The 23,732-nt window shown below is 45.7% G+C and overlaps 2 protein-coding genes across 5 annotated transcripts in view; one reads left to right on the top strand and one right to left on the bottom strand.

Annotated features, from left to right (window-relative positions):
• Positions 1-8,176, top strand: part of NACC1 (nucleus accumbens associated 1) — a 43,301-nt gene extending 35,125 nt beyond the window's left edge. For both annotated transcript variants that reach the window (XM_077327267.1, XM_077327266.1), the window contains exon 6: positions 27-8,176. In XM_077327267.1, coding sequence (XP_077183382.1) covers positions 27-286 — 260 coding nt within the window. In that variant the 3' untranslated portion in view covers positions 287-8,176. The remainder of the gene's footprint in view (positions 1-26) is intronic.
• STX10 (syntaxin 10) lies at positions 6,519-22,713 on the bottom strand. 3 transcript variants are annotated; one of them, XM_077327271.1, is made up of 8 exons: positions 21,428-21,605; positions 18,276-18,445; positions 17,956-18,050; positions 15,901-15,963; positions 15,205-15,303; positions 13,421-13,527; positions 12,531-12,625; positions 6,519-6,655 (listed from the first exon to the last, which is right to left on the bottom strand). In XM_077327271.1, exons 1-8 carry the CDS (start codon positions 21,520-21,522, stop codon positions 6,639-6,641), a joined length of 741 nt encoding a protein of 246 aa, XP_077183386.1. In that variant the 5' UTR covers positions 21,523-21,605; the 3' UTR covers positions 6,519-6,638. The 3 variants fall into 3 exon arrangements, with proteins under 3 accessions (XP_077183386.1, XP_077183385.1, XP_077183384.1); XM_077327270.1 differs by lacking the exons at positions 6,519-6,655; positions 21,428-21,605 and adding exons at positions 8,974-10,249; positions 21,621-22,713; XM_077327269.1 differs by lacking the exon at positions 6,519-6,655 and adding an exon at positions 8,974-10,249 and having other exon boundaries at positions 21,428-21,604.
• Between the last annotated feature and the right edge of the window lie 1,019 nt (positions 22,714-23,732).

Raw genomic sequence — 23,732 nt, 5'->3', positions numbered from 1 at the left:
GAGATTTGCGTCTTTCCTTTTGTCAGTTTATTGCCAGAACTTTGCCCCCAACTTCAAGGAGAGTGAGATGAATGCCATTGCTGCCGACATGTGCACCAACGCACGGCGTGTTGTGCGCAAGAGCTGGATCCCCAAACTGAAACTGCTGATGGCCGAGGGAGACACCTACACGACCTTCATCAACGACACTGGCAAGATGGAGCCAGACATCATGGGCGTGGAGCACAGCTTTGAGACCGGCAGCCATGACGGTGATGCAGGCACCTCTACTGAGGGTCTCCAGTAAAATGCGCCCACCTCCTTTTTTTCCAATCAATGATTTTTATTGCCTAATTTGAATTTTTGTAGGATCGTTTTCCACCTTTTTAATTTCCTCTTTCCCCCCTATTGTTGGTGTGTTTTTATTTTCTCTTTTTTCCGGCAGAGAAGCAAGCATTGTACCATCTCCTTTTAAAACAATGAATATTCAAGAAGGGCGTTTATTCTTCAGGCGCCACAAGCAGAGTGAGCTCAGAGGGGAGGACATGCTGCCGCATGGGCAGCTCTGGCTGGTGTCTTGTCCTCCCTCCCCTCTGTCCTCGTCGTGCTGTTAATTTTTTTTTTTAGATATCTATTTTAATAGAAATTGTGAAAAACCAAATCCATTTGCAAATGGAGGCCATGATCCAGGGAAGTATTTGCCCGGACCACTGCCCCTTCTTCATCCTATCTGGTTCTCCCAGGCAGGGCTGCACCACAGAGATTGGTCATCATGGAGTCTTTCCTCAGGGTCATACCAGAGAAGGGGGGGGGGGACTCTAGTGCCACCACAAGAACATGCAGGGAAAAAGAAATGGAAGCCCAAGGTTGCTGTGGTATCTCCCCATGCCCTTGCCCTCCCTTCCCCCAACTTAGGTATGCAGAGACCCTGATGGGGAGGGAAATTATTCTCCTGCCATTCCCCTTCCCCTAGCTTTGCTTTTCCATTCCCCCCACCACCACCCCTGTGCTCCTTCCCCAGTCTGTGGCAGCTCCTTATTTGGGGCAAGAAAGTTCAGTACGTCAGAACAGGCCCCAGTTAGTAAAGGGAGCAAGGAGAATGCCTCCTTACAATTAGGTGAGGGAGGAAATGGGACTTTCTCATTTTCTAAGCACTGCAGTGCTTACACTGAGGGCTGGTTTGCTTCACCAGTGTCCTTTGACTTAGTGGCAATTCCTCCCTTTTCTTCTTCTTCGAGGCCTTAAATTTTAACAGGGGGTGTTAACTTTCAGTTTTTGGTCAGCCTGAATTTCTGCACCCTGATCTGGATGGCCCCGGTTGTCTTGATAAACCTCATTAATCTAATGACTGATATTGTCATATCCTGGAAGGTAAGCAGGGTCAGACCTGGTTAGTCCAGCGGTGCTACTTTTTCAGGGCAAGCACTGGAAGGCAGGCTTGTCTGCCTCCCCCTGTTATCCCAGCCTGCAAGTGCTCCTGCTGTCTAAAAGACCTCAGCTGAGCGGTGGGACAAAGAGCATTTGCCAACTATTTCTGCCTCTTGAACTAGGTGGCCCCCAACCATTGTCATGAGGCTTGGAAGCCAGATTCTGAAGGAAGGGGCAGAGCTGAGGGGGAGAGCATTGCATCCTTCTTCCTAACATTCCCGTAAGCTGTCCAGCAGTGGTGTCGCTGTTACAGTGTGGCTCATGGAACAAGGAGGGGTGTTGCCTGCTGGACTCTTAGGCTAGTGTGTTTCTTCAGTGGTTGAAGCATTGACTGAGCTCTGCCCTCCCAACAGCTAATCACAGGTTCGTATCAAATCTTGTTGCATTTACATCTTGGGAAGAGCTTCTGTAACCTCTCCACATACTGTAGTCCCTCCCCATTCCTCTGTGCTGAGGTTCTGCTGACCAGGGTGAACAAAGGTTCAGTGGGCTGAAGTGGTAGGGGGAAGCAGGAAGATCCCAGTTACCGGACAAGATCTTGTGGGATGCAAGCCTTACAGGGTAGAGGGGTAGCTGGGAGAGTCTACAAAAGGAAAGGCAGCAAAAAAGTCTTGTGGCACCTTAAAAGCAAGCAACCATTTATTGTGTGTGAGGATAAGATTCTGCTTTCATCAGACGTGCCCATGATGACTAAAGAGAGCTAGCATGGACTCTGATCTGAAGAACCAGATTTGATTCCCCCTTCCTCCACATGCTGGGTGACCTTGGGCTAGTCAGAGTTCTCTGAAAGATGTTTCTGCAGAGGAGTCTTCCTACAGCTTTCTCAGCCCCACCTACTTCACAGGGTGCTTGTTGTGGAGAAAGGAAGGGCAAGGTCTTTGTAAGCTGCTTTGGGACTCTGTTGGGGGGCATGAAAAATTTCCAGAAGGTGCCAGAAGGTCCTTTCTTTGTTTTAATCACTGTCTGAGACTTCCCCCACCCTCCTGGCTGCCCAGTCAGCTTTGCATTCATGATGCTTCCAAGTGTTGCCAATTCTGAATGAAAGCTCACATTCTAGCTGGAGTGGATGGCATGCCTCTTGTGTACCTGTTTGGCTACCTTTTGCATTTCTATTTGTATGGTTAGGATGATGCCTCTTAATCACATTGGGAATGATCTCTCTTCATTGGAAGCCTTTGAAAAATGAGCTTGCTATTCTTACTCGGAATTAAATCCTACAGATACTAATTTTCAGAAAGCCTTGCCAGATACCTTTCTGTGAACAAAACCAAGTTGTTCTTTCAAATTGTGAAAGGAGGCAGTGGGCGGAGAGCTTTTATTAAACAAAATCAAACCATTTTAAAAGGTAGCAACCCTTGTCCTGGCATTTCCATGGAAATTAATTCCAGAGCATTCGCCATGTCAGATCTCTAGCAGCAGAATGTGACCAGTTTTATGGCACCTTAAAAGACTAACAGTGTTAAGCAGAGTTACACCCTTGTAAGCTCATTGACGTCCATGGATTTAAAAGGGTGTAACTTGGCTTAAGATTTGTGCTATAACTGGTTTCAGGTCAGCACTAGTCAGGGTAATTCAGGTAGATTTTTTAACTTCTCTGTAAATTGAAACTACTTTGTTTTGGAAAGAGTTCCTCTGTGGTTGCCAGTTGCTTCTCTGTCATTGTAAAGGGGAAGTGATTCTTAGAAAGAAATAGGCCCAGTTACATCTTGTGAAATAACCTTTTAATAATCACTTATAGACTTCCGCTGGAAGTGGGTGTGTTTAAGTAAGAGCCGCAATCTTTATATTGCTTCACATTTGATAAAGAATGTGGATGGGAGAGACTTAGTAACAAATGAAATTGAAATCCCTCCAGTGGCTACTCCAAGTTTATGGAGGAGACAACTTTCACTTGTCACAAAGGAATTCAGATAACATCGGAATGCATTCATGTTTGCAAGGCAGGAGGAGACATATCAGTACAAACTAGGTTTATTGACTAATTTTGGTTGTATTCCCAAACTCTGGAGGAAAATACCTATGCTACTGAGAATAGATTTTGGGAGTCAACATCTTGGTCAGAACTTTGCCTTTTTAATTGGACTGAACTGCCACCCACTATCTAGACAAGTGTACCAGCATATTCATTGATTTGCTTCATTTATACCCCACCTTTCTTTCCAGGAAGGTTCCCAAAGGGGCTTAAATTGTTCCCTCCTCCATTTTATCCTTACAACAACCCTATCAGGTAGGTTTGGCTTGTCTGTATGTAACAGGCCCCAGTTCACCCAGCAAGCTTCCACTGGCTTGAACCTGAATCTCCCTGGCCCTATTCTGACACTTTAAACCATGCACCTCACAGTTGTCACTTCATCCTAAAAGGGCAGGAGGCTTTTTCAGAGAACACTACTGGTTTCTTGTGTTAGGACAATTGACACTTCTGCTTCTAGGGTTTTTTTTTGGGGGGGGGAGATTTATTATTAAGGAATTTTCTTAAAAACAAATGTAGGATATTCCTCTAACCCATTTGTGCTATTGTACATTCAAACACTAATATGTTCTAGGAAGTACACGCTACACAATTGGCTGAGGGAGCTCAGTTAACTGGGAATTGTGGGCTAAAAGCATACTAGGCTGGATATGGAGACCCCCCCCCACACACACACACACACTTGTGTCCTAACCCAGGGGACTAATATTTGATTACCAGTGTTTTCAATAGGGTCAATGGCTGTCCAGTCATACATTTATTTTCCAAACCTAGCCTGATTTTATACTGCTTTAAGTGTCACACCTTGTCAGAGGGACCCCTGCAATTGTAAGTTTGTAGAAGAGAAAGAAAATAAAGCCCGTTATAAATGAAGTAATAGCAGCATAGCCATGCCTTGTGCAATGCTTTGAGAAATGGACTGCGTTTTGCAACAACTGAAACATCAGTTTTTGTCATTGACACAATTTCGGTAAAATGCTGACTTTTCATTTTCAAGTTCCTCTCCCCTACCCACCCACCCACTCACCCCCTTTCTCTGTAGAATTCAGGAAAGGGTTCTGTTATCAACAGCCACTAATACTGCATGTGTGGTCATTTATGTAATTAAACTCATTCACTCTTGGCATTATTTTTCCTCAAAAGAATTATAGAACACAGACATTATTGGAGGAAAATAGACATTTACTAGAAACCAAATAGGGGTGTGTGAATTGTTGATTACTTACATTAAATAATCTTTAGTCATGCTCGAGTTAAAGGGGAGGGGAGGGTCAAGCATGGCTTTGAAAATATAATATATATGCACACAGTGTGTTTCATGCTAGTTTTCCTATTCTACATTTTTAAATGGTTTATGAGGGAACTCTAATGATCTGGCAATGATTAGCCTTAGTCAAGTTATGAAGAACACTAACCTCAAACAACAAATCTCTAAACTAAATACCTTTAACAATTGCAAGACATTTCTAATCCCAATCCAACAAGAGAAGTGTATGCGTACAAGTTTAGAGTTAGCATTGATGTCTAGAAGCACATCTGTGTTGCACTACTTACTGGAGTCCTGAAGAAGTGGCTGTCCAAATACTTTGATACATTTCAGAATATGCAGACAGATGAGAGGCTGCCTTTGGTCACAGGTGATTGTCCACAGCTGTAGCCTGGAAAAAGGTGAGGTCCACGCCTTTTTCTGGATGCTGTGGCCATGCCAGTCACTCCTCCCTCAGTGATGGCCAACGGCTGCATACGTACACAGGTTTCATTCTCTTTCTACCACCCCAGACTTATGTTGATTTGTGGAGAGGCTGTGGCTCAGTGGCAGGGTCTCTGTTTGCAGAAGGCTTCAGGTTCAACCTCTACTACAGGTAGAGGTGCTGTGAAAGACCTCAGCCTGAGATTCTGGAAAGCCGTTGCCAGTCTGAGTAGCCAATACTGGCCTTGATGGACCAAGGCATCTTCATGTGTGTTCACATGAATGAATTCTAGATTGAACAAGTTCAAGGATATTGTGTCTGCTGCATTTGTAAGGCCAAAATCCCTGCTTTTACAGTGATATCAGAACTGAAATTTGTAGTAGGGAGAAGAACTGTGAGGAGTAAAGATGGGACAGCTTATATTTGATTTGGAGGTTACGGTGATAAATGTGGAACCATTAGGGACTGAATGCCCACAGGGACACACCCTTGCCACCCCGTTCCGTTATAGGACGACACCGTCAGGATAATTGCTCCTCAAAGTCTACTGGGGTTTTGGTGCATTACTTGATTCATCCTTCAGCACAACGAGCTGGTCCTGTTTCCCCATTGCCTCCCCCCCCAAAAAAAAAATTCTGCCCTGAAAGGTATAAACTGGATCATATAAAACCATGACAAGTGAAATGTATCCCTCTCTACCCAGGGCTGTTTTCTCTCCGTGAAATTATTGTTCTAGAATGACCAGCAGATCCAGAATTACTACTCTTCCTGACACACCTACCCCAAAGAATGGTTCTGCCCAAGTAAAGTCCTAGCAGAACATTCTTTGTTTTTGGTTTCAACTGTGCAAAGTGTTAGGAGCTGCATTAGGGTTTTAGGTATGCAACTTTAAAACACAGGTCATGCTTGCTGTAAATGCCACAATGCATATGACAAAGAGTGCCTGCCTGTGTGATTGGCCATGCCTGGATGCTGCATTTACGTTTCTTGCGGGGAACATGAAGTTACCTTGGCTATCGACAGTTTCTGCTGCCCATATTAGGATCTGTCCTTTTAAATGGCTTCCCTTCCTCTTTTTCCTGCTTCCACAGCTGATATTTAGAAGTTGAGGGGAATTAAGTGGCAGTGGAGCTAGAGATGCCTTAACAAGGCACCAAAACAAAAATGTACATTCCACATTCACTTGATGTTTATTTTGTAGCTGTGAATAGTCTGTGAAAAGGAAGGAGAAGCTGGTTGCAGCCTTACCAGATTACCTGGTTTAGCACATTTCAAGCCAGTGGTCAAGCGCTTGTGGAGCAGAATGCATTGCAGCCTCTCTTTTCCCATGCTCTTTGCACTAGCTGTCCTCCCCTCGTGCCATTCTTCTTCCCTCATGCAAGGTTTGTGCTTCCAGAGTGCCTCTGAAAACTTGCTTGAATGGAGGGGAGGCAGTTTAGAACTCTACAATAGGCTAGTGAGGTTAAACCTTGAAATTTTGTAGCTTTAGATGAGCCTGGAACTCTTCTTGGCAGAGTGGGGATTATGTAATAATAGAGGCATCTGCTAAGCGGGGATTGGTTGTTGAAGATTCAGGTTCTTGTGGTCTCTAACAATGCAAAAAAAAAAATTCCTGGTTTTTAAGCATAAAAGGGAGGAGCATATAAACCATTGTATTTACCTGTTCGAGAGGGCAGTTTCTCTGTGGCAACCCCATCCCCTCAGTCAGAACAAGGTGGAGTTTTTGCAGGTCTGCTAAACTTTGAGCATGTCTGTTTACACTGGAATATAAATCAGAATAGCCTCTAGAGTTGTACAAGGAGGCCCTACTGTGTTAACGTTGTTTTACTTACCAGATAGGCAGGGTGATAAACAGAGCCCCCACTAACTTTGATCTTGAAGTTGGAGGGGAGATTCCTTTCCTCTAAAGGCTTATTCTGCCAGTGAACTGGGATCTCTTCCTATGCGAGGCTACTAGATCAAAATTTCAAACATAAGGAGGCACTGGAGGAGGAATGCCTGAAATAAAGGCATCTATTAGGTCTGGTAGGATGCTGCTATGCTAGAACAAGGTGTCCTTTTAAAAATCACTTTTAAAAGACCATTTAAGAACCCAAGAAGATCCATTCTTCACTTTAAGAATAGTGAAAGCTTACACGGAAACACTGGGATGGATTACATTTGCTGTTCCCGCCCCATTTTTTGTGTGCAAACCTGATAACTCACAGCAAATCCTTACGTTATCTCCGAGAGCCACCTGCAGGGCCAATTCTCCAGTCGTCTTTCCTGCTGCCCCCTGCCTGCAAGTGCTGGGAAAGCATGTGAGGGCAGGGGCTTGTTTCTTTGTGGCCCTCAGCAGCTTGGACAGTGACTAGCATTGCCTTGTGGGTCTCTGGGACTGCCGGCTGGGCCTGGTCTGTTGCAGCAGGAGGCAAAGCACGAAATCCCTCCGACTCTCCTGGCCACCTACCTGCAAAACAGCTAGTCCTTTCCAACCTGCTGAGAAATCCTCCAACATGTAACATTTGTATCTTGGGACTTGCTTTCTGCTGGGGATGAGTGTAACTCCAGATTGGGGGGAAGGGGAATGTGGCCTTCTGGTATCTTTATTTTTGTTCTATCTGCTTTGTCATCTTTCATTTTGATTTTTGTTGTTTTTCTAAACTAGGGCAAACAATTTTTTTAAGAAAAAAGGACAAAAATGTACACTGAAAAGCACTAACAAAGCCTGATTATGTAACCTCCTGTGCAGATACAGCATGGACTTCCTCTTACCCCCTTCCAGGCGCTTTGGGTTGATGCAAGCAGCTGCTCCAATATTGGCCCCCATGCCCTCCCCTGCCCCCTGTAAGATCCTTCCAGAGGAAAACAAATCCTTTAAATTAACAAAGGCAACCTCCCCTGGTCCCCCCCCCCCCCCGGTCCCCCCAGCACTCCCTGCTTTTACCTCGAAACCCACTCCCTCACTCCTGGATAATGCCAGTATTTGTTCTGTGTTATAAAGTGCCAAGAAAAATTTTGTGACTCCCTCATCCCTGTGACCTGAGAGTATCAAGAATTGCACATTAACTACTGTAAAGATTGAAAAAAAAAGGAATTCAGAAATGTTAATAAAAAAAGTTTGTAACAATCATGTGATTGGCCCATTTCATTGCAGAGCTGATTATTCTTTTCCAGCATGCCATGGCAGAAGAGCCTTGCTGAAGTTATAAAGGGACTGCCTTAGTTTTAGAGCTACAATTTGGGCCTTGGGCTGATTCAGGGCATTCATCATATTAAGGAGCAACATTTCCAAGTAATGTGTTCCATATAGCCCTTATCCGAGCTGCATATACAGAGTGTTCCTTAAACGAGAACTGTCATCAGACTTCTGTCTGGCAGTCTCTCTACAGAATTCAGCTATGCTCATTTAATTGATTACTACATTGCTGAGTCAGTTGGGTAAGGCTGCAATCCTACACACATGTCTTTCGGAGTAAATCCCATTGCACTGAGTAAAACTTGGTTCCAAGTGAGCATTCCTAGGATCACACGATTTAGGCTTGGTTATATGAGAAGTAGGAAGACACAATCATTTGGTTGCTCAAAACAAAGCCTACCATTATTGGTTAAGGTGACTGAAAGCAGCTTCAGGGAAGAAAATGCAGAAGGACCACTTTGTACATGAATTCATTTCATATATTAATGATGAAATACTCAAAGGACTACTCGGATTATTCATAGAGGATAGATTTATCAGTAGCTATTAACCATGATAGCTAGAACTGAACCTCCCTCCACATTAGATTCAAGCACTGCTTGTCTGCTTCTAGCTGCATCCATAGATGGCCATTTTTGCAGACAATGCTGTAAGAGCCCACAAGGGTCCATTTAATTCTAGCCCCCCCCCCATTTCCAGCAACTACAAAAACACCGAACTAAAGAATGTATGAAACAGAGGTATAAAAATTTTATTTTAAAAAGTTGCTTTAGCATTTAAAAATATTGTACCAGTAAAAACATAGAATGGCTTCTGACTGCCTGAAAGAACTAAGCAGTCGCATAGAACTACCATCAAGATTAGAGGTCACACGGCCTTACTCAAAAGTAGCCTTTGCACATAGGCAACAGTAGTTGGCTTGGCATACATTTAGCCTTAGGGGAAGGATGCTGACTATATGGTGCCCATTGCCAACACAGGAACAGGACTGAAAAGGCACATTTGCAGATTATTTTCCTTGGCATCTGTAGCAGGAGCACAGAAATCGCACTGATATCTTGAAGCATAGCACAGACACTTAGATTTGGAAGTCGGGACTGTTGTTTCCTGCTTCCAGTGTTCTGATGGGGGTTGTCACCTGATTAGAAGATCTTGGCCACTTGGCTTATCCCCCCTCCCCCATTTAATAAGCAAGGTTAGCCTCTTCGAACTTAAATGGCAGGACAGCTCTAGATCATCTTCAACCCTGAGTAATTTCCTCTTAAAAACAAAACAAAGTATCATGCTGTCCAGTCCAGCCAAGGCTGACTTCCAACATTAATCAAGATGAAATACAACTGTTGGTTTAAGTCATTCACAGTCAGCAAGCACAACTAATGTACAGCCAACTTGCTTTCAGTCAAAAAGATGACAAAGATCCATATTCTTCAATGTCAGAGTAATCAGTTTTCTACTTAAGTGGCTCAAAATATGAGGAAAAGGCCACTCAGAAACTTGAACCGCAGCTCTGCTTGCAATACTGGTAATAAAAATGCATGTGGAACATGCTCTTGATGCTTGCACTCAAAAGCTCACACCTTGAATAAATCTTTGTTGGTCTTAAAAGGTGCCACTGAACTCTGATTTTGTTTTGTTATGCTCTCAATGAGAATGAGCACCAACGTCTGTGTGGAATTCCAATCTCTGAAGTGCATACATCAGAAGGAGGTTCTACGGACTTGCCATGCAAAGATACTAACCTCTAGCTATCCAAATCCTCCCTTTCCACCCAGTCTGCAGCTTTGAACAATAATTCTGTAGCAATCCCTTCAACAAAATGGCTTGCTCCTTTGCTAGTTGGTAGGCCTTCTGGCTTCTGCTCAAGGCACAAGGCTGTGGCACTCGCAGGTGTCCCACTCCAGAAGTGGGAGTGGCCCCTGCCACCTGATCACAAAGTGAAGATGAGAATCAGCACCACGATGACAACGATGAGCAAGGCAAGGATGAGGCACCAGTGACGCCGGTCTGACAAGGAGAAAACACAGTGGGAGAAAGGAGGAACAAAGGGAGACGGGCCCCACCTCCTGGGAAATATCCACCTCTTCTGTCACAGACAGGTGTGACAGTCTACTCTCTTAAGTGCATGATATTCCAGGGGGTAAACAAGTTGGATTTAACACATGGGGGGGGGGGTGTCTGATTCTGAATCTTACCAGTTGGGGACCCAACACTGAGCCATGAGCCACATCGCTCTGGCCTGCCAGATTTACCCAGAAATCCAAGTCTTGTTCTGGACTGTAACTTCCACTTTTAAAAACTGGAACGAGACTGAGTATGTTCTCTGCTTTGGGATTTTGGCTGTGGACCCCATGGTTCCAGGAGCCCCACAGAACTGTACAGTTATTTTTAGTTTATTTTTATGCTAAGGAAGTTTATGTTCAGGACCAGATCAGATCAAGCCAGTCCCAAGTGAAACAGAAGGGCCAAGAGAACCGTTCGGCTGGTTAATCAACATTTTGCCTAAATGCCACTCTGCAGCATAGAACAGACAGAGCAAGTGTCTGAGGCCTTCTTGGGCAGGAACTGAAAGAGACCTTTGGGCCTGGTTGTCATCTCAAGCCTGTCTCTTTCCAAGCCATGCAGCTCCCTTCTCTCTGCCTTAGAGACACAACCAAACTAAGGCTTGGGTTGCACATTATGCAGCATGCACTAGATGGCACTGTTAAATATTTTGTGTTCAATTTGCAGCAGACTAGCCAGAAAAAGCAGCAGCTGCTGACCTAGGACTCCTGAAAGTGACAGAGAATGAACGGTGGAAACTTAGATCCAGCTAGGATTCTCAAAGTCTTGTTCCTGGGTCTCATTCTATTTTTCTTCTCTCCTTATACTTCCCCTGTGAGAAACCGACTGAATCTATCTCTGCCTGTCTGATTGGCGCAACTTGCTGCTTTCAGGATGGGAGAACCCGCCAAAACTGAAGCACATTCCTTTCCATCAATGTTTCTGTTGTTACAGTGTTACTACTGAAACAAGACAGTCCTGTTGCTCCTTTAGTGAGGCACCAGTGTTCATTGGCTAGAACCTACTACATAAATGCGTCACTGTCCTCGAAGCATAATTCTGATTCTGATGGGTAGCTGTGTCTGTCTGAAGCAGCAGAACAAAACTTGAGTCGATGGCACCTTTAAGGCCAAACAAGTTTTATTCAAGGTACAACCTTTCACATGCAAGCATGCTTCAGATATGTGTATCTGAACATATTCTCAACCTCTCTGGAAATTATTATTAAAAACATTTCTGCCCAACTTTTCTGCTATGAGAGCACCCAAATTGGGCTAACAAAATGTAAGGAAAACAATAAGAGACACCAAAAACATAAATAAAAATAATCCAGAGGACCAGAAAAGAAGGGGGGAGGGAAACATGAGTATCAAACACGATTAGTAAACCACACTGCTCTATTCCCTCTGTAATGATTGTGAACCAAGATTCGTTGGCCAGTCCTCAAGCAAATGAGCTCATCAGTCTGCAAGACCAGGGGAGAGAAGCAAGGCATGTGGCTGGAAGGAGTGGAGAGGGCAGGACTCACTATGACCCATTATGCACGGGGGTTTTAGCGCACATTCGGGATGGAATGGCGACGACTAAAATCACCGATAACGCATGGTGCCGGCTGCAACCGGCTGCAGCTTCGGTGCATGCCGCCGAAAAATCCGCGTTCGCGAAACGCGGAAGAAAGCGCAGCTTCCGGGTGACCGGGGCGCAACCAGAAGTGGCGCCGGGATCGCTGCGTGCATAATCGGTTACTCTGGGTTTTGCCGCCGTCGCGCTCCGCCCCGTGCATAACAGGTGTGCGTCGCGTCTTCCCCCTCCGCGTTTTCCATGTGACCCGAAATCGCCGTTTTGGCAGCCATGCATAATGGGCCTACAAGGCTGTGAGAGACAGCATCTAGACCGGGCCTCTTAGAGATGGCCAAAAGGACCTAGTTGGTAGCAGTTTATCAGTGTACTTAGGAAATCAGTATTTAATGTTTTTAGGAAAACAGGTAGGCATCCTGGCATCTAGACTCGTCCCCTTTAATCTCTTGAACCAAACCCTTCTGAAATCTAAGAACTGAGGCTGGTTATAAAGAAAATCTGAGAAGGACGGGGGGCTTTGGGGGGGAGGAGTCAAACCTACTTGTACCAAAACAGTCCTAAATGTATGTGATGCCTCTGCAAATTAGAAAAGAGACAGAAACCAGGACTTTGTGATTCCTGATATAGGTTCGAACAGGAATGAGTCATGAAGAGCTTTGTCCTTTACCTGAGGTGATATGTGAGAGTCTGGCCATCTTTAAGAGCACACCATCCATCTGACTATGAGTGCTGTCCGTCTCATGAGTAAAGTCTTCCAGCATCCTGAAAAGTCAGCAAAGATATCAGCAATTCAGGCATCAGCTGTGTCTTGTCTAAAGAATTCATGCCTTGCCTTTCCCAATTGCCATCAAGGGATCAGTCTCAAATACAAGGCTGCGTGAAGGACGAATACACCACATCCTCTGTGTGTTTTCACTTTTTAGGTGATTGTGGAGGGATCCCTTCTCTGCTAAGTGAACTTTACTAATTCCAGTCTCAATAGTGATAGAAAATGAAGGGCTGGGGATTCAGCCCAGCCGCCTCAGAAGAGGCTTCCCATCTCTACCCCAGCCTAGTCCCTGATCCTGAGAATCCCACATAAGGCAGGCAGCACCCTAGCCTCAAAGCCAATCAAGAGGCAAAGGACCCTTGAGCTCCCTTCTGCCCAGAGATAGACTCTGGCAGAGTTTCCTCCTTGTGAACCTGAGGGACACCCTTCTGGGCTCCAGCTGAGGCAAAAGGAGGCAAGAGCCAAATTGGAAAGGTTGTGGCACAGCCTCTCCTGCTGTTCCTGCTGAGGGGTTTGGGGTATCTTTTGCCTGAGTCTAATCTGACATGGAGTTGAATCTATGGCTCTGGCTGAATGGAAAAATAAGTCCTCCGCAGGCACAGTTGAGGAAGGTCCTGAATCCTGGGCTCTGAATAAGCTGCTGTTCCAAGAACAGCAAGAGGCAGAAGCATGATTGCCAGATCTGTACCGTGGGGGAAAGGCCAGGCCTTTCTCTGCACATCCTGCAAAGGAATGGTTCCCACTGCCCCTTGCACTGCCAGAACAACTCCTTGTTGGTCTGCACTTACACAGCCTGCTCGTCCAGCTCCTCTCCAACCTGCCCTGACATGTATTTCAGCACTCCAATGCTACCAGAGACCAGCTCCAGCTGCTCATCTTGGGCATCAATGATAAGCTGTCAGGGAGAGAGACCATCAGGGAAGTATGTGCAACAAAGAGTCTTGCAGCTACTGATTTTGATGTTGTGTGCCTTTTGAGAGCCACAGATCACTCTGAATGAATGAAGTATAACAATCAGCAGGAATATATATATGAAAAGAGCAGAGAAAAATCAGGATGAAGGTCAGGAGATGCTATTAGAAAATGAAGCCAGAAGATCCAGCAATCCAGGAAATGTTATATTTTAGTTCACTATACAAGACACAAATGAAAATATATTTGCAGAAGACTAAATGATTCACTTAGAGGAGAGTGTGGACCACTCCCAAGTGCTGATGAACTGGCAAATTGAAAGGATTAATGTAAAATATATATGTATTTTAAAAGGGACAATTAATTGCTTACTGAGCTATAGAGACAATGGCATATCTTGCATATAGCAGCCTAGGCACTTTCCCTGTGTAAAAACCAAAAGGGGCATGGGTGGGACTAGAACTGGAACAAAAAAACTCCAACCTGTAACAGTTAGGACCGATGAAGGTTGAATGCCTGTATTGTTGTTACAATTATATTACTTTTATTATGCACAATTTTTAAAAAGCAACTATAGGAATTAAAAACATATGTCCAGGCCATAGACTATTGCAAACCAGTATGCTGGTTTCACTATGTGAACCAACTGACCGATGCATTTTGGCCCTTGTAGGGCCTTCTTCAAAGGTCTGGTTTTAACACCCAACAGTTATTAACACACATAAAATATATATAGCAGCCAATAAAAGCTCCAAAGTAAGAGCTGTAAGGTATCCGTCATTTAATGAAAGAAGATGTCTAGTTTTCAGTCATTAGCTCTCTTCCAAATGCTGCCCAACATTTTCAGTGGTGTGTTTCCTTATTAGTGCATGTATTGCAATGACTGAAAACTAGACATCTTCTTTCATTAAAATGCATGCACTGACTTCGCTCATTGCAATACATGTTCTCCTGTTGATCAGTTTCTCCCAGCCCTTTGCTGATAAAATCTCTCTCCTCTGGACCAATCTGGATTCTGAGTTGACAGAGTCAGATGGTGCTAGAGTTTTGTGGGATAATTTTCCATCTATTCAGTCTAAGGATGTGGACAAGATACTTTGATGTCTGAGACTCTCTACTGTCTTGCATGACCCTTGCTTCCTGAGCAAGATAACTGAACAAGGGCTAGCTGGACAACTTCAAGGATTCCTGGATGAGACAGGCTGTTTGGATCCTTTCTCATCTGGTTTCAACCTGATTATGGGACTGAAATGGCTTTGGTTGTACTGGCAAATAACCTGTGCCAGGATATGGACAAGAGAATGTGACCCTATTGATTCTAGATTTTTCTGTGGCTTTTGATTCCATCGATCATGGTATCTTTCTAGACCAACTTTTGGTCATACCTAGGAAGTACATTTCAGAAGATGGTGCTAGGGAAATAGGGTGGATGAAGGCTAATAAACCAAAGTTTATTGTGATGGTAAGATGTCCTGTCATGTAAGAAGATAACTGTCTGAAGAAGAGTGCTTGCACTCGAAAACTCATGCCTTGAATAAATCTTTGTTGGTCTTAAAGGTGCTACTGGACTCTGATTTTATTGTGCTACTTCAGACCAACACGGCTACTCATTTGAATCTAGCCCACTGCCACTGAAATGGAGATAGCATCCCATTCCCACCTTCTGATGCAACTGCTGCTCTTCCAGAGCATGGGAATCGACTGTAGAGAGTCCCTCTGCATCCAAGAGCTGACATCGTTCACTGCTCCCCGACGGCATCTACAGGGAAGGAGGAGAAAAATCTGAGCATTCGGGATTCAAGCAGCATGCAGGAAACCTGCAGGGAGCAATACAAACACTAGAAGCAAGCCAGATAAAATAAGCAACAGGCTGCCTCCCCTCAATCCCTGTTGCCACTTGCAAGAAGCAGGAACTTCACTCTGTTCTCCTGAAATGGGGATTTTTGTTCCTGTTCAGTCTAGAATCTCTTGTAGACCTGGGCATAAGATTGGAGGCCATAATACACATACTCCCTACTAGAAGGAAGTGGTGAATATGGTCATGCTTTTTCTTTTAGGAGTTCACAGACACACACCTCTGCCCCAAGGATGGATATCTAACAGTGAAAGAGGAAGGTTCACTAGGAAAGAGACCAGCCAGTCGAGTCAAGTGGAGGGACAATTCTCCTCGGCAAGACAATTCATGCACATCTGACAAAGATCTTGTAGAGGTGGCGGTGGTGCGACTATGAGGATCTCCCTCATTTTATTCTCGCCACATCCGTTGAGGCAGCTTTGGCTGGTTTCCCAGTGAGTTTTAGGGCAGAGATGAAGTTTCCCAGCTCAGCACCCAGGGGAAGAGATGGAATGCATTTACCTCTCTATTTTTCCTCTCCAAAATGGCTTGTGCTGTTGGACTGGATATGTGGTCCCATATTTCCTAAAATAAGGAAAGGGGAGCAGTAAGAAAACATAACCACCAGTGACCTCAAAGAGTCATCTGTAACAATGCTAAGGGTATATTTTTTCCAAGGCTCTTAAGGCACATAACCACCTATGACAAACCTTACGTATATTTATTTTTTTTATTTTTATACTGCTGCTCTCCAAAAAGTCTCATGGCAGTTCACAGCAATGATAAAATACAATACCATTAAAAAAAACCTAAAACACCCCTTACATTACAGTTTAATCAGATGGCGAACTAGTTCCTATAAAGAGTTCTAATTTCCCATCCCCCCCCCACTGTTCAGCCCATGGGTCAAGTTCTCTTCCACTGGGAGCAAGGGACTAGATGTAATCATACATTGGCGGGGGAGGATCCTGTGATGGTAACACTGAGACTCCGCCCTGGCCTCAACCATATGCCTGGCAGAAGAGCTCTGTCTTACGGGCCCTGAGAAAAGCTGACAACTTGGGCAGGGCCCTCAGCTCTTCCAGGAGTTCATTCCACCAGCTTGAGGCCAGGACCGAAAAGGCCCTGGTGGAGGCCAGATGAATGTCCCAGGGGCCCAGGACAACCAGTAGATTCATACCCGCGGAGTGAAGAGCCCTGCGGGGGGCATAGGCAACTAAGTGGTCCCACAGATAAGCAGGACACAGGCTGCGTATAGTCTTAAAGGTCAGTACCAAAACCTTGAACTTGACTCGGAAACAGACTGGTAACCAGTGAAGATGTCGCAACACTGGCTGAATATGGGCCCTGCATGATGTTCTTGTGAGGACGCTTGCAGCCGCATTTTGTACCAGCTGCAGTTTCCGGGTCAAAGCCAAGGGCAGGCTGTCTAGAGCGAGTTACAGAAATCTAATCTGGAAGTGACCATTGCACAGATCACTGTAGCCAAGTGGTCAGAGGACAGGTAGGGTGCTATTGGCCGTGCTTGGCTAAGATGGAAGAATGCCGTCCAGGCTACTTTCATGACCTGAGCCTCCATGGAAAGGAGGCATCAAAGGTCACTCCCAAATTCCTTGCAACTGGTGGTGTTAATTGCACCCCGTCCAGGCAAGGGAGACATGTTTCCTGATCCTGCCCTCTTTTACCCAGCCACAGGACCTCTGTCTTGGAGGGGTTGAGATTCAGACAACTCTGCCTGAGCCACCCAGCCACCGCTTCCAAACAACTGGCAAATGTATCTGGAGGGTGGGGGGGAGCCCGGCCAGTCATCCATTAGGAGGCAAAGCTGGGTGTCATCCGCATATTGGTGACAATCCAGCCCATAGCCCCGGACCAGCTGGGCTAGAGGGCACATATAGATGTTGAAAGGTGTGGGGGAGAGTATCACCCCTTGCAGCACCCCACACAGGAGCCCGAAGAGGTCCAACAACTCATTCCCCACAGCAACCCTCTGTGTCCAGTTCCAGGGAAAGGAGACCAGCCATTGCAGCACAGTCCCCATAATCCCGGTCCCGGTGAGGCGGTGCCATAATTCTATTCCATAATTCTCCAAAGACCCTACCTGTCACTTTTGTAAACTCATATACTGTATCCTAAAACAAAAAGTACACTGCTGTACATGAATTTGTATTGCAATTACTCTCAGCCAAAACAGCCACATTGGCTTCCTTTCCTGGCAGATTTCCCTACAGGTATAAGGCATTCAGCAGATCTGAGACAGCATTTAGCCTCATCCCAGCTTCAATCATCTAACTCCCATTTCTCTACCACATTTGGAGACAGCTTTCCACCTTCCTTACTCCCAACCACATTGCCTCCAAGAGTGGCCAAAGAATCCCAGTTTCACATTCCAGTTTTCCAAAAGAATGTCTTAAATATAAGACAATCTCTTTTGCTTTCTCTTAGGAAGTGTTTCACCTCAGATATGGGTAAATGGTCCCAAGTGTTCCTTTTTACTACAGAACTCCTTCAGTATTGGGAGCTGTTTACCTTGTGATTTTTTCAACGTCATGATGGTGGCAGCTGGGGAAGACTCACCTTAACTGATCCCTGCATGTCTGTGACGAAAGCACGCCGGGCAGCTACCTCAGAGGGCTCGATTTTGAACTTGCATGGGTTGGACTCCACAATGCGTGTACATGAATTAAGGCCAAAGAGCTTGACAGCAAAGATCATAGCTATTCCATAATTCTCCAAGGGCCCGACCAACAACAGGAACATGCTTGTATATATTTCCCTTCCAGTTCCAAATAGGCTTCATAGACAATAGTAATCCCCTGCTATTCCAACATTAAGCAGCAGACCCAATGCCCACAACTCCTGTCCATTTCAATTGGGTACAGGCCTCAAAAGGATATAAATGGTTTCCTCCAAATCCTCCAAGTCCCAGTCAATGCTGCGCAAGCTGTTGCGGAGTTCATTGGTTGTCCAGTCAAATTCTTCTTTGCTGATGCCATGAGCCTCCTGAAGTAGTTGACACCAGCGCTGGTACAGGCCCCACACTGAATTTACTGCTTTCTGAACCTCACTGTGGAACACCAAAAGACCCTTGTAGAATGAGGGGAACGAGGTGATGCCTTTCTACTTCAAGTCTGCACAACACGTGAAACCTAGCAGAACGCTGCCAACCTGTGTCCATTTTTCTGGTGTGGTCTCAGACAAACAATAGAGATAAAAGTTCTCCTGAACCACTGCTTGGTTTGTTGGGCTTGGTTGGTCAAAAGAGGTACAGCTCTGTTGTATCTAGGGTTGCCAACCTCAAAGTGGTGACCAGAGATTTCTCACTATTACAACTATCTCCAGTAGACAGATCAATTCACCTGAAGAAAATGGCTGCTGTGGAAGATGGATTCTACAGCATGATGCCCAGTTGAAGTCCCCTCTCCCTAAGCCTCACCCTCCTTAGGCTTCACCCCCAAACGTGCCAGGTATTTCCCAACCTGGAGCTAGCAACACTAGCGGTATCTGATCTGAAGCTTTCCATGAGGCAGAGTTCATTGTTGTATCTGGAGGCTCTGTATCTCAGAGGTCTGTTTGAAAGATAGAATCTGCAAAAACTGCTGCTCCAAGGACTCTCCCTTATGAATCACTTCTATCAAGTCTGCCAAGACCTACTCACCTGGCCATCTGTGGTAGGTAAGAATCATCTCCCAATAACCAGAAATAATAGTTTTGTTGTTGTTAGGTTCTGTCAAATAATTTCTGACTCATGGTTACTTCTCACCACCCCCTTTTTCACAAACATATGTGGGCATGTTGTGAGCTGCCAATATAGACAAACTTCAATGTCATTGTGATATAGCAAAGTGCTGGACTACAATGTGGTTATTTATATATCATATATGGCATGTATAGTGCAGCTAGGAGATCCAAGGATTGTCTGGTAGCCAGGTAAGGACATTCAGAGGTGGTTTCCATCATGTCCCCTAATGTTGCTTCGAGGAACTCCAGCTAAATCATTGGAGGTCTCCCATCCAAATACTAGCCAGGATCAGATATGATGGGATCAAGCTTGGCTGGGCTATCTAATGTAGTGACCCAGCTTGAAGCCAGATTCTGTCAGAATGCTGCACTTCTGCCATTTGTTTTGATTCTGTTTGATGTGTACATCTAATCTGATGTGTAGATCCAGTGTTTGTTGCAGCCTGCTTCCTTTCTTCTCCCTTTCACACCTCCCCCCCATCCCATCTTCCCTATCTACAGAATGCAGTGTTGCAGCCTTGAGCACCTCACTATATGCCTGGTCTGTTTCTTGGGTTCTCATGGAAGGGGGTACAGGTGAAGTGGTTATATGCTGTGCTGGTTCTATTCTACCCCAGTTCTGACAAGGTACTTGTCAGGTTCACTTTCTTGCTTTAGAATAAATGCATCTTTTGCACCAAGTCAGAATTCTGGGCAACTGAAGAAACTTGACTCGTGCAGCTCCCTGGATGATTATGGGACACTCATTCTCTCTCAGCCCAATCTACATTACAGGGGTTTTCTGGGGATTAAATATGGGGGGAAGAAATGATATGTCACCCTGAGCACTGAGGCAGGATAAAAATAAATAAAATAATTTGCTACCTGATAAATATATTGCATACACCCCAGCAGTAAGAAAATTTTGATGCTGAGCAACATTCCTTCATGTTAATTCCAGTAGGAATTAGATGAATGCTCAGAAGCAATGGCATAACAACCAGGTAACTTCTAATTAGTTAATTAAACTTTTAAAAGTTCTGAGAGGAAGGATCAGCAATTATAAGCTGCTGTGAGACTCCTGTGGTAGCAACACGCAGTACACTAAACACCAGCTTAATATTCTTTTTCAAACTTACAGACAATATTCTTGAAACTAAGTTCCATGTATTGATTTTTTTACACTTCATGTAAACCGCCCTGAGCCACAGAGGAGGGCAGTATATATATAAATATAACAAAAAAGTAAATATTAACAATGCTTTACAATGTTTAAAAACCCTAAACAAAGTGCACTCTAGAGCAGGACAAATAGCTGTTTTCTTTGAGGGAGGCCCTCTGCACCATATGACAGGGCTCAACAACTCCTACATGCTGGGTCACCACAGCATCTACCAGCTTCACAGGAACAGCTAATATTTTCAACTTTATTCTCAAATTACAAGTGTATGTATCATTTTGCATCCGCATGTTTTGTTGTATGACCCCCAATATGATCATACAAGAAATACTTGCCATTACTGGCTTATATGCAAATATAAGTGTCCCATTCAGCTGTAGTCGTGGATTTCTTAACCAGTTGCTTTCTATACTGCTTCCACTATTCATTTAAATAAGATTTTTAAAGCAGCACTGGAATTATGAGAAATTGGGGGAAAGCTAGATTAGAGGCTAGTTCTTTGTTTGCACCCTCAGCACCGCTGCAAAAAGCCGAATTTAAAAATCGGCTGCCTTGCCAAGCCTTGTAGCCGTTTACTACCAGCAGGTTCTGCCTTTGCACCAAGGCGCCCAGAGTCCGAAGGCTAACAGAGCCGCCCATCGAATCCCAAGAAGAAAGGAGCCCCCTCAGCCATTCCCGCTTCTCCCCCCCTTTCGCCAGCTTGGTGTAGTGGTTAGGTGTGCGGACTTCTAATCTGGCGAGCTGGGTTCGATTCTGCACTCCCCCACATGCAGCGCCACAGCACTGATAAAGCTGTTCTGACCGAGCAGTGATATCAGGGCTCTCTCAGTTTCACCCACCTCACAGGGTGTCTGTTGTGGGGAGAGGAAAGGGAAGGCGACTGTAAGCCACTTTGGGCTTCCTTCAGGTAGAGAAAAACGTCATATAAGAACCAACTCTTCTTCTTCTTCTTCTGGTGACAACCCTCAACCATTACACCCACACAAACTGCAACGCTTTTTGTCATAACTTACAATTACAAGAAACTGTGGATTTGTATTAACAATAATTAGAAAATATACTCATTCAAATACAAAACTCTGAAGCACGGCTCCTAGATTTCGGGGCTAGTTTCAAGTGCGAAATAAAATGTGCCACGGCCTGCCTTACGAATTCGTTCCAAGGAGTTTCTGAAGAAGTTTAACGATGAACACGACTTCCGTGGGGGGAAACCACGCGGCTTCTCGACCAGCCCGCCTCCTCATATGTCCGCATTACTCAAAGCTTCCAAGGCGGGCTCGTCTTCTCGCTACGGCCGCGACCCCCAAGGCTGAGCTGGGGCGGGGGCGGGGCTGCCACTCACCCTTTCACCACGAAGAACGGGTCCTCCAGAGACATGGCCGCCTGGCCGGCCCAGTCAGTCGCCGTCGGGGAGGGAGCGCCAGGCCGGGCGGGCACGGGGGGACTAGCCGCATGGAGCTAGGAACCGCCCCACACGGAAGCCAGCGAGGCGGCCACGTTTGCCGAGGACGCCTCTCCCCAAGTCGGCTCGGCCTTTGGGAACTGGAGCCGGCCTTTCCGCACGGGCGGAGCCAGAAGTGGGCAGGGGCTGGTTGGAGAGAATCCCTGGCATGCCGGCTGGCTTGACTGTGCTGCTGGGGGGGGGGGGGGGCTCATTTTTCTCACTCCGCCCCGATTCGGCTTCCTGGAAATGGAAAATGCGTCACTCCTACAAGAAACCCGGCCCAGAATAGCAGCACAACCTCCGGGCTGGGGGAAGGGGGTCCCTCATTCATTCATTAATACTATTTTTGTCTCTTTCTCGCTTTAGCAAACGATGTCTGGTGAGATCTGAGGTCTCGGCTTCCCCTCCGAGGGTGCATCTTCGGGACCATCACGCAGCTTTCGTTCGTGCAGTATTAGAACGGTTTAAAATGGGGTTGGGTTTGAAAAAAAAACGGATTTTTCATATTCTTTCAATGCAATGATTTACGTTTGGCACGCTAACCAGCTCGTCCGCGTGCATCTGATTGCACATAGACGGGAAAAGTTACGTCCTGGGAATAAGCGATGCACTTTATGCTTCCTGTATCCTTCGCTTGAATCTGCTGCTCTTGAGTCTTCGCCCGCCGCACCCGCTTGTGCCGACTGAACGCATCGAAGAGTCAGGATCTTGAGCGGGGGGGGGGGGCGAACCCCTGCGCGGAACAATTAAGGGAATGTCTTCACTTCACGTCTCTAGCACGGGCTTGGCCTCAGAGCCTCGCTCTCTCCACCGAGAGCCCCACACAAGCAGCGGCTAGAAGCGAGTGGCGAGAAATGGGCCTGTTGCACGTAGGCCACCCGTGCGCATTCCCCCGCCGCGCGGGTCAACAGAAATCTGCAGTGCAGCCGCCAGTCCTTGGCGTCGCTCCCGGAAATTCAATTAAGCCCTCGTCGCCTTTGCCCATGTATGGAAACAGGAAGTAACGCTGCTACCCACGTCAGCATTTTTGAGAACGGTGGTAAACTCAGCTTTGACTCCGCCCTCTGTCGTCATCGCCCAATAATAAATGGAGGGAAACAGTCGCCAAGGAGACTGGGGGTGACCTCATAAAGGGTGGGACCCATTCAAAGGCGAAGGGGGGGGAGAAGCGGGAATGGCTGAGGGGGCTCCTTTCTTCTTGGGATTCGATGGGCGGCTCTGTTTGCCTTCGGACTCTGGGCGCCTTGGTGCAAAGGCAGAACCTGCGGGTAGTAAACCGCTACGAGGCTTGGCAAGGCAGCCGGTTTTTAAATGCGACTTTTTGCAGCGGTGCTGAGGGTGCGAACGTGCATTCTGTAGATGTGCACGACTGTGTGCAAATAGTGTGCACGATAAACAACATAGCCAAGTGAGTGCGGCTGAAGACGCGACGTAAGCCTAGGCAGCACTTCAGGGTAAGCCCCAATAAGCACAGTAGGACTTAATTCTCAGTCGGTGTGCAGGGGGTCAGCCCACGTCAGTTTCCAAACTTCGCCTAGGTCTGAGTTGAGTCAAGGTTGAGTAGGTTGCATGAAAATTGCTGGTATTCGTGGGTAAGTGTGCTCAGGGTTACAGTGACAACCAGATCGGTTTCCTTTAGGTGGAAGTTGCATTGCAATTTAGTTTCAGCTTAGCAGCTGTACTAATTGTACCTTTTTTAGTGCTGAAAATGATTGCTCTTACAATAACAAACACTTTCTCCCCTGATTTCTGCATACAAAAGAAGGCCAGAGTTAGATATGCTAATTGCAATTTAACAGGAATTACAAACTGTTGCATCAAACATAACAGAGGGAAGTGACTTCAGTACAGTAAACTAGAGATGAGGTTGTCAGTTTGTTTCACATCCCTATCCCAGAGGCTAAAAACTTATTTTCTGTTTTACTCAAAATAACAAGGGAAGAGAAATTCTTATGATAGCTTCTACATCTAATCTCTCAGCTTTCAGGTGGTAGCAGCAGTACCAGGCAT

The sequence above is a fragment of the Paroedura picta genome, chromosome 3 (assembly GCF_049243985.1).
Source record: "Paroedura picta isolate Pp20150507F chromosome 3, Ppicta_v3.0, whole genome shotgun sequence".
In the NCBI taxonomy this organism is placed as follows: Eukaryota; Metazoa; Chordata; class Lepidosauria; order Squamata; family Gekkonidae; genus Paroedura; species Paroedura picta.
Note: the sequence above shows the minus strand (reverse complement) of the source record. Positions and strands in the feature narration are given on the sequence as shown.

Excerpts from the sequence above, each read along its gene's own strand:
- STX10 (XM_077327269.1), bottom strand. The coding sequence starts at position 21,522 with ATGAGGAGGCGGGCTGGTCGAGAAGCCGCGTGGTTTCCCCCCACGGAA. Across the intron at positions 18,051-18,275 it reads GGATTTGGAGGAAACCATTT|GCATTGTGGAGTCCAACCCA; the intron begins ATATCCTTTTGA and ends ATTCATGTACAC. Across the intron at positions 13,528-15,204 it reads AGCAGCAGTTGCATCAGAAG|CTTATCATTGATGCCCAAGA; the intron begins GTGGGAATGGGA and ends TCTCCCTGACAG.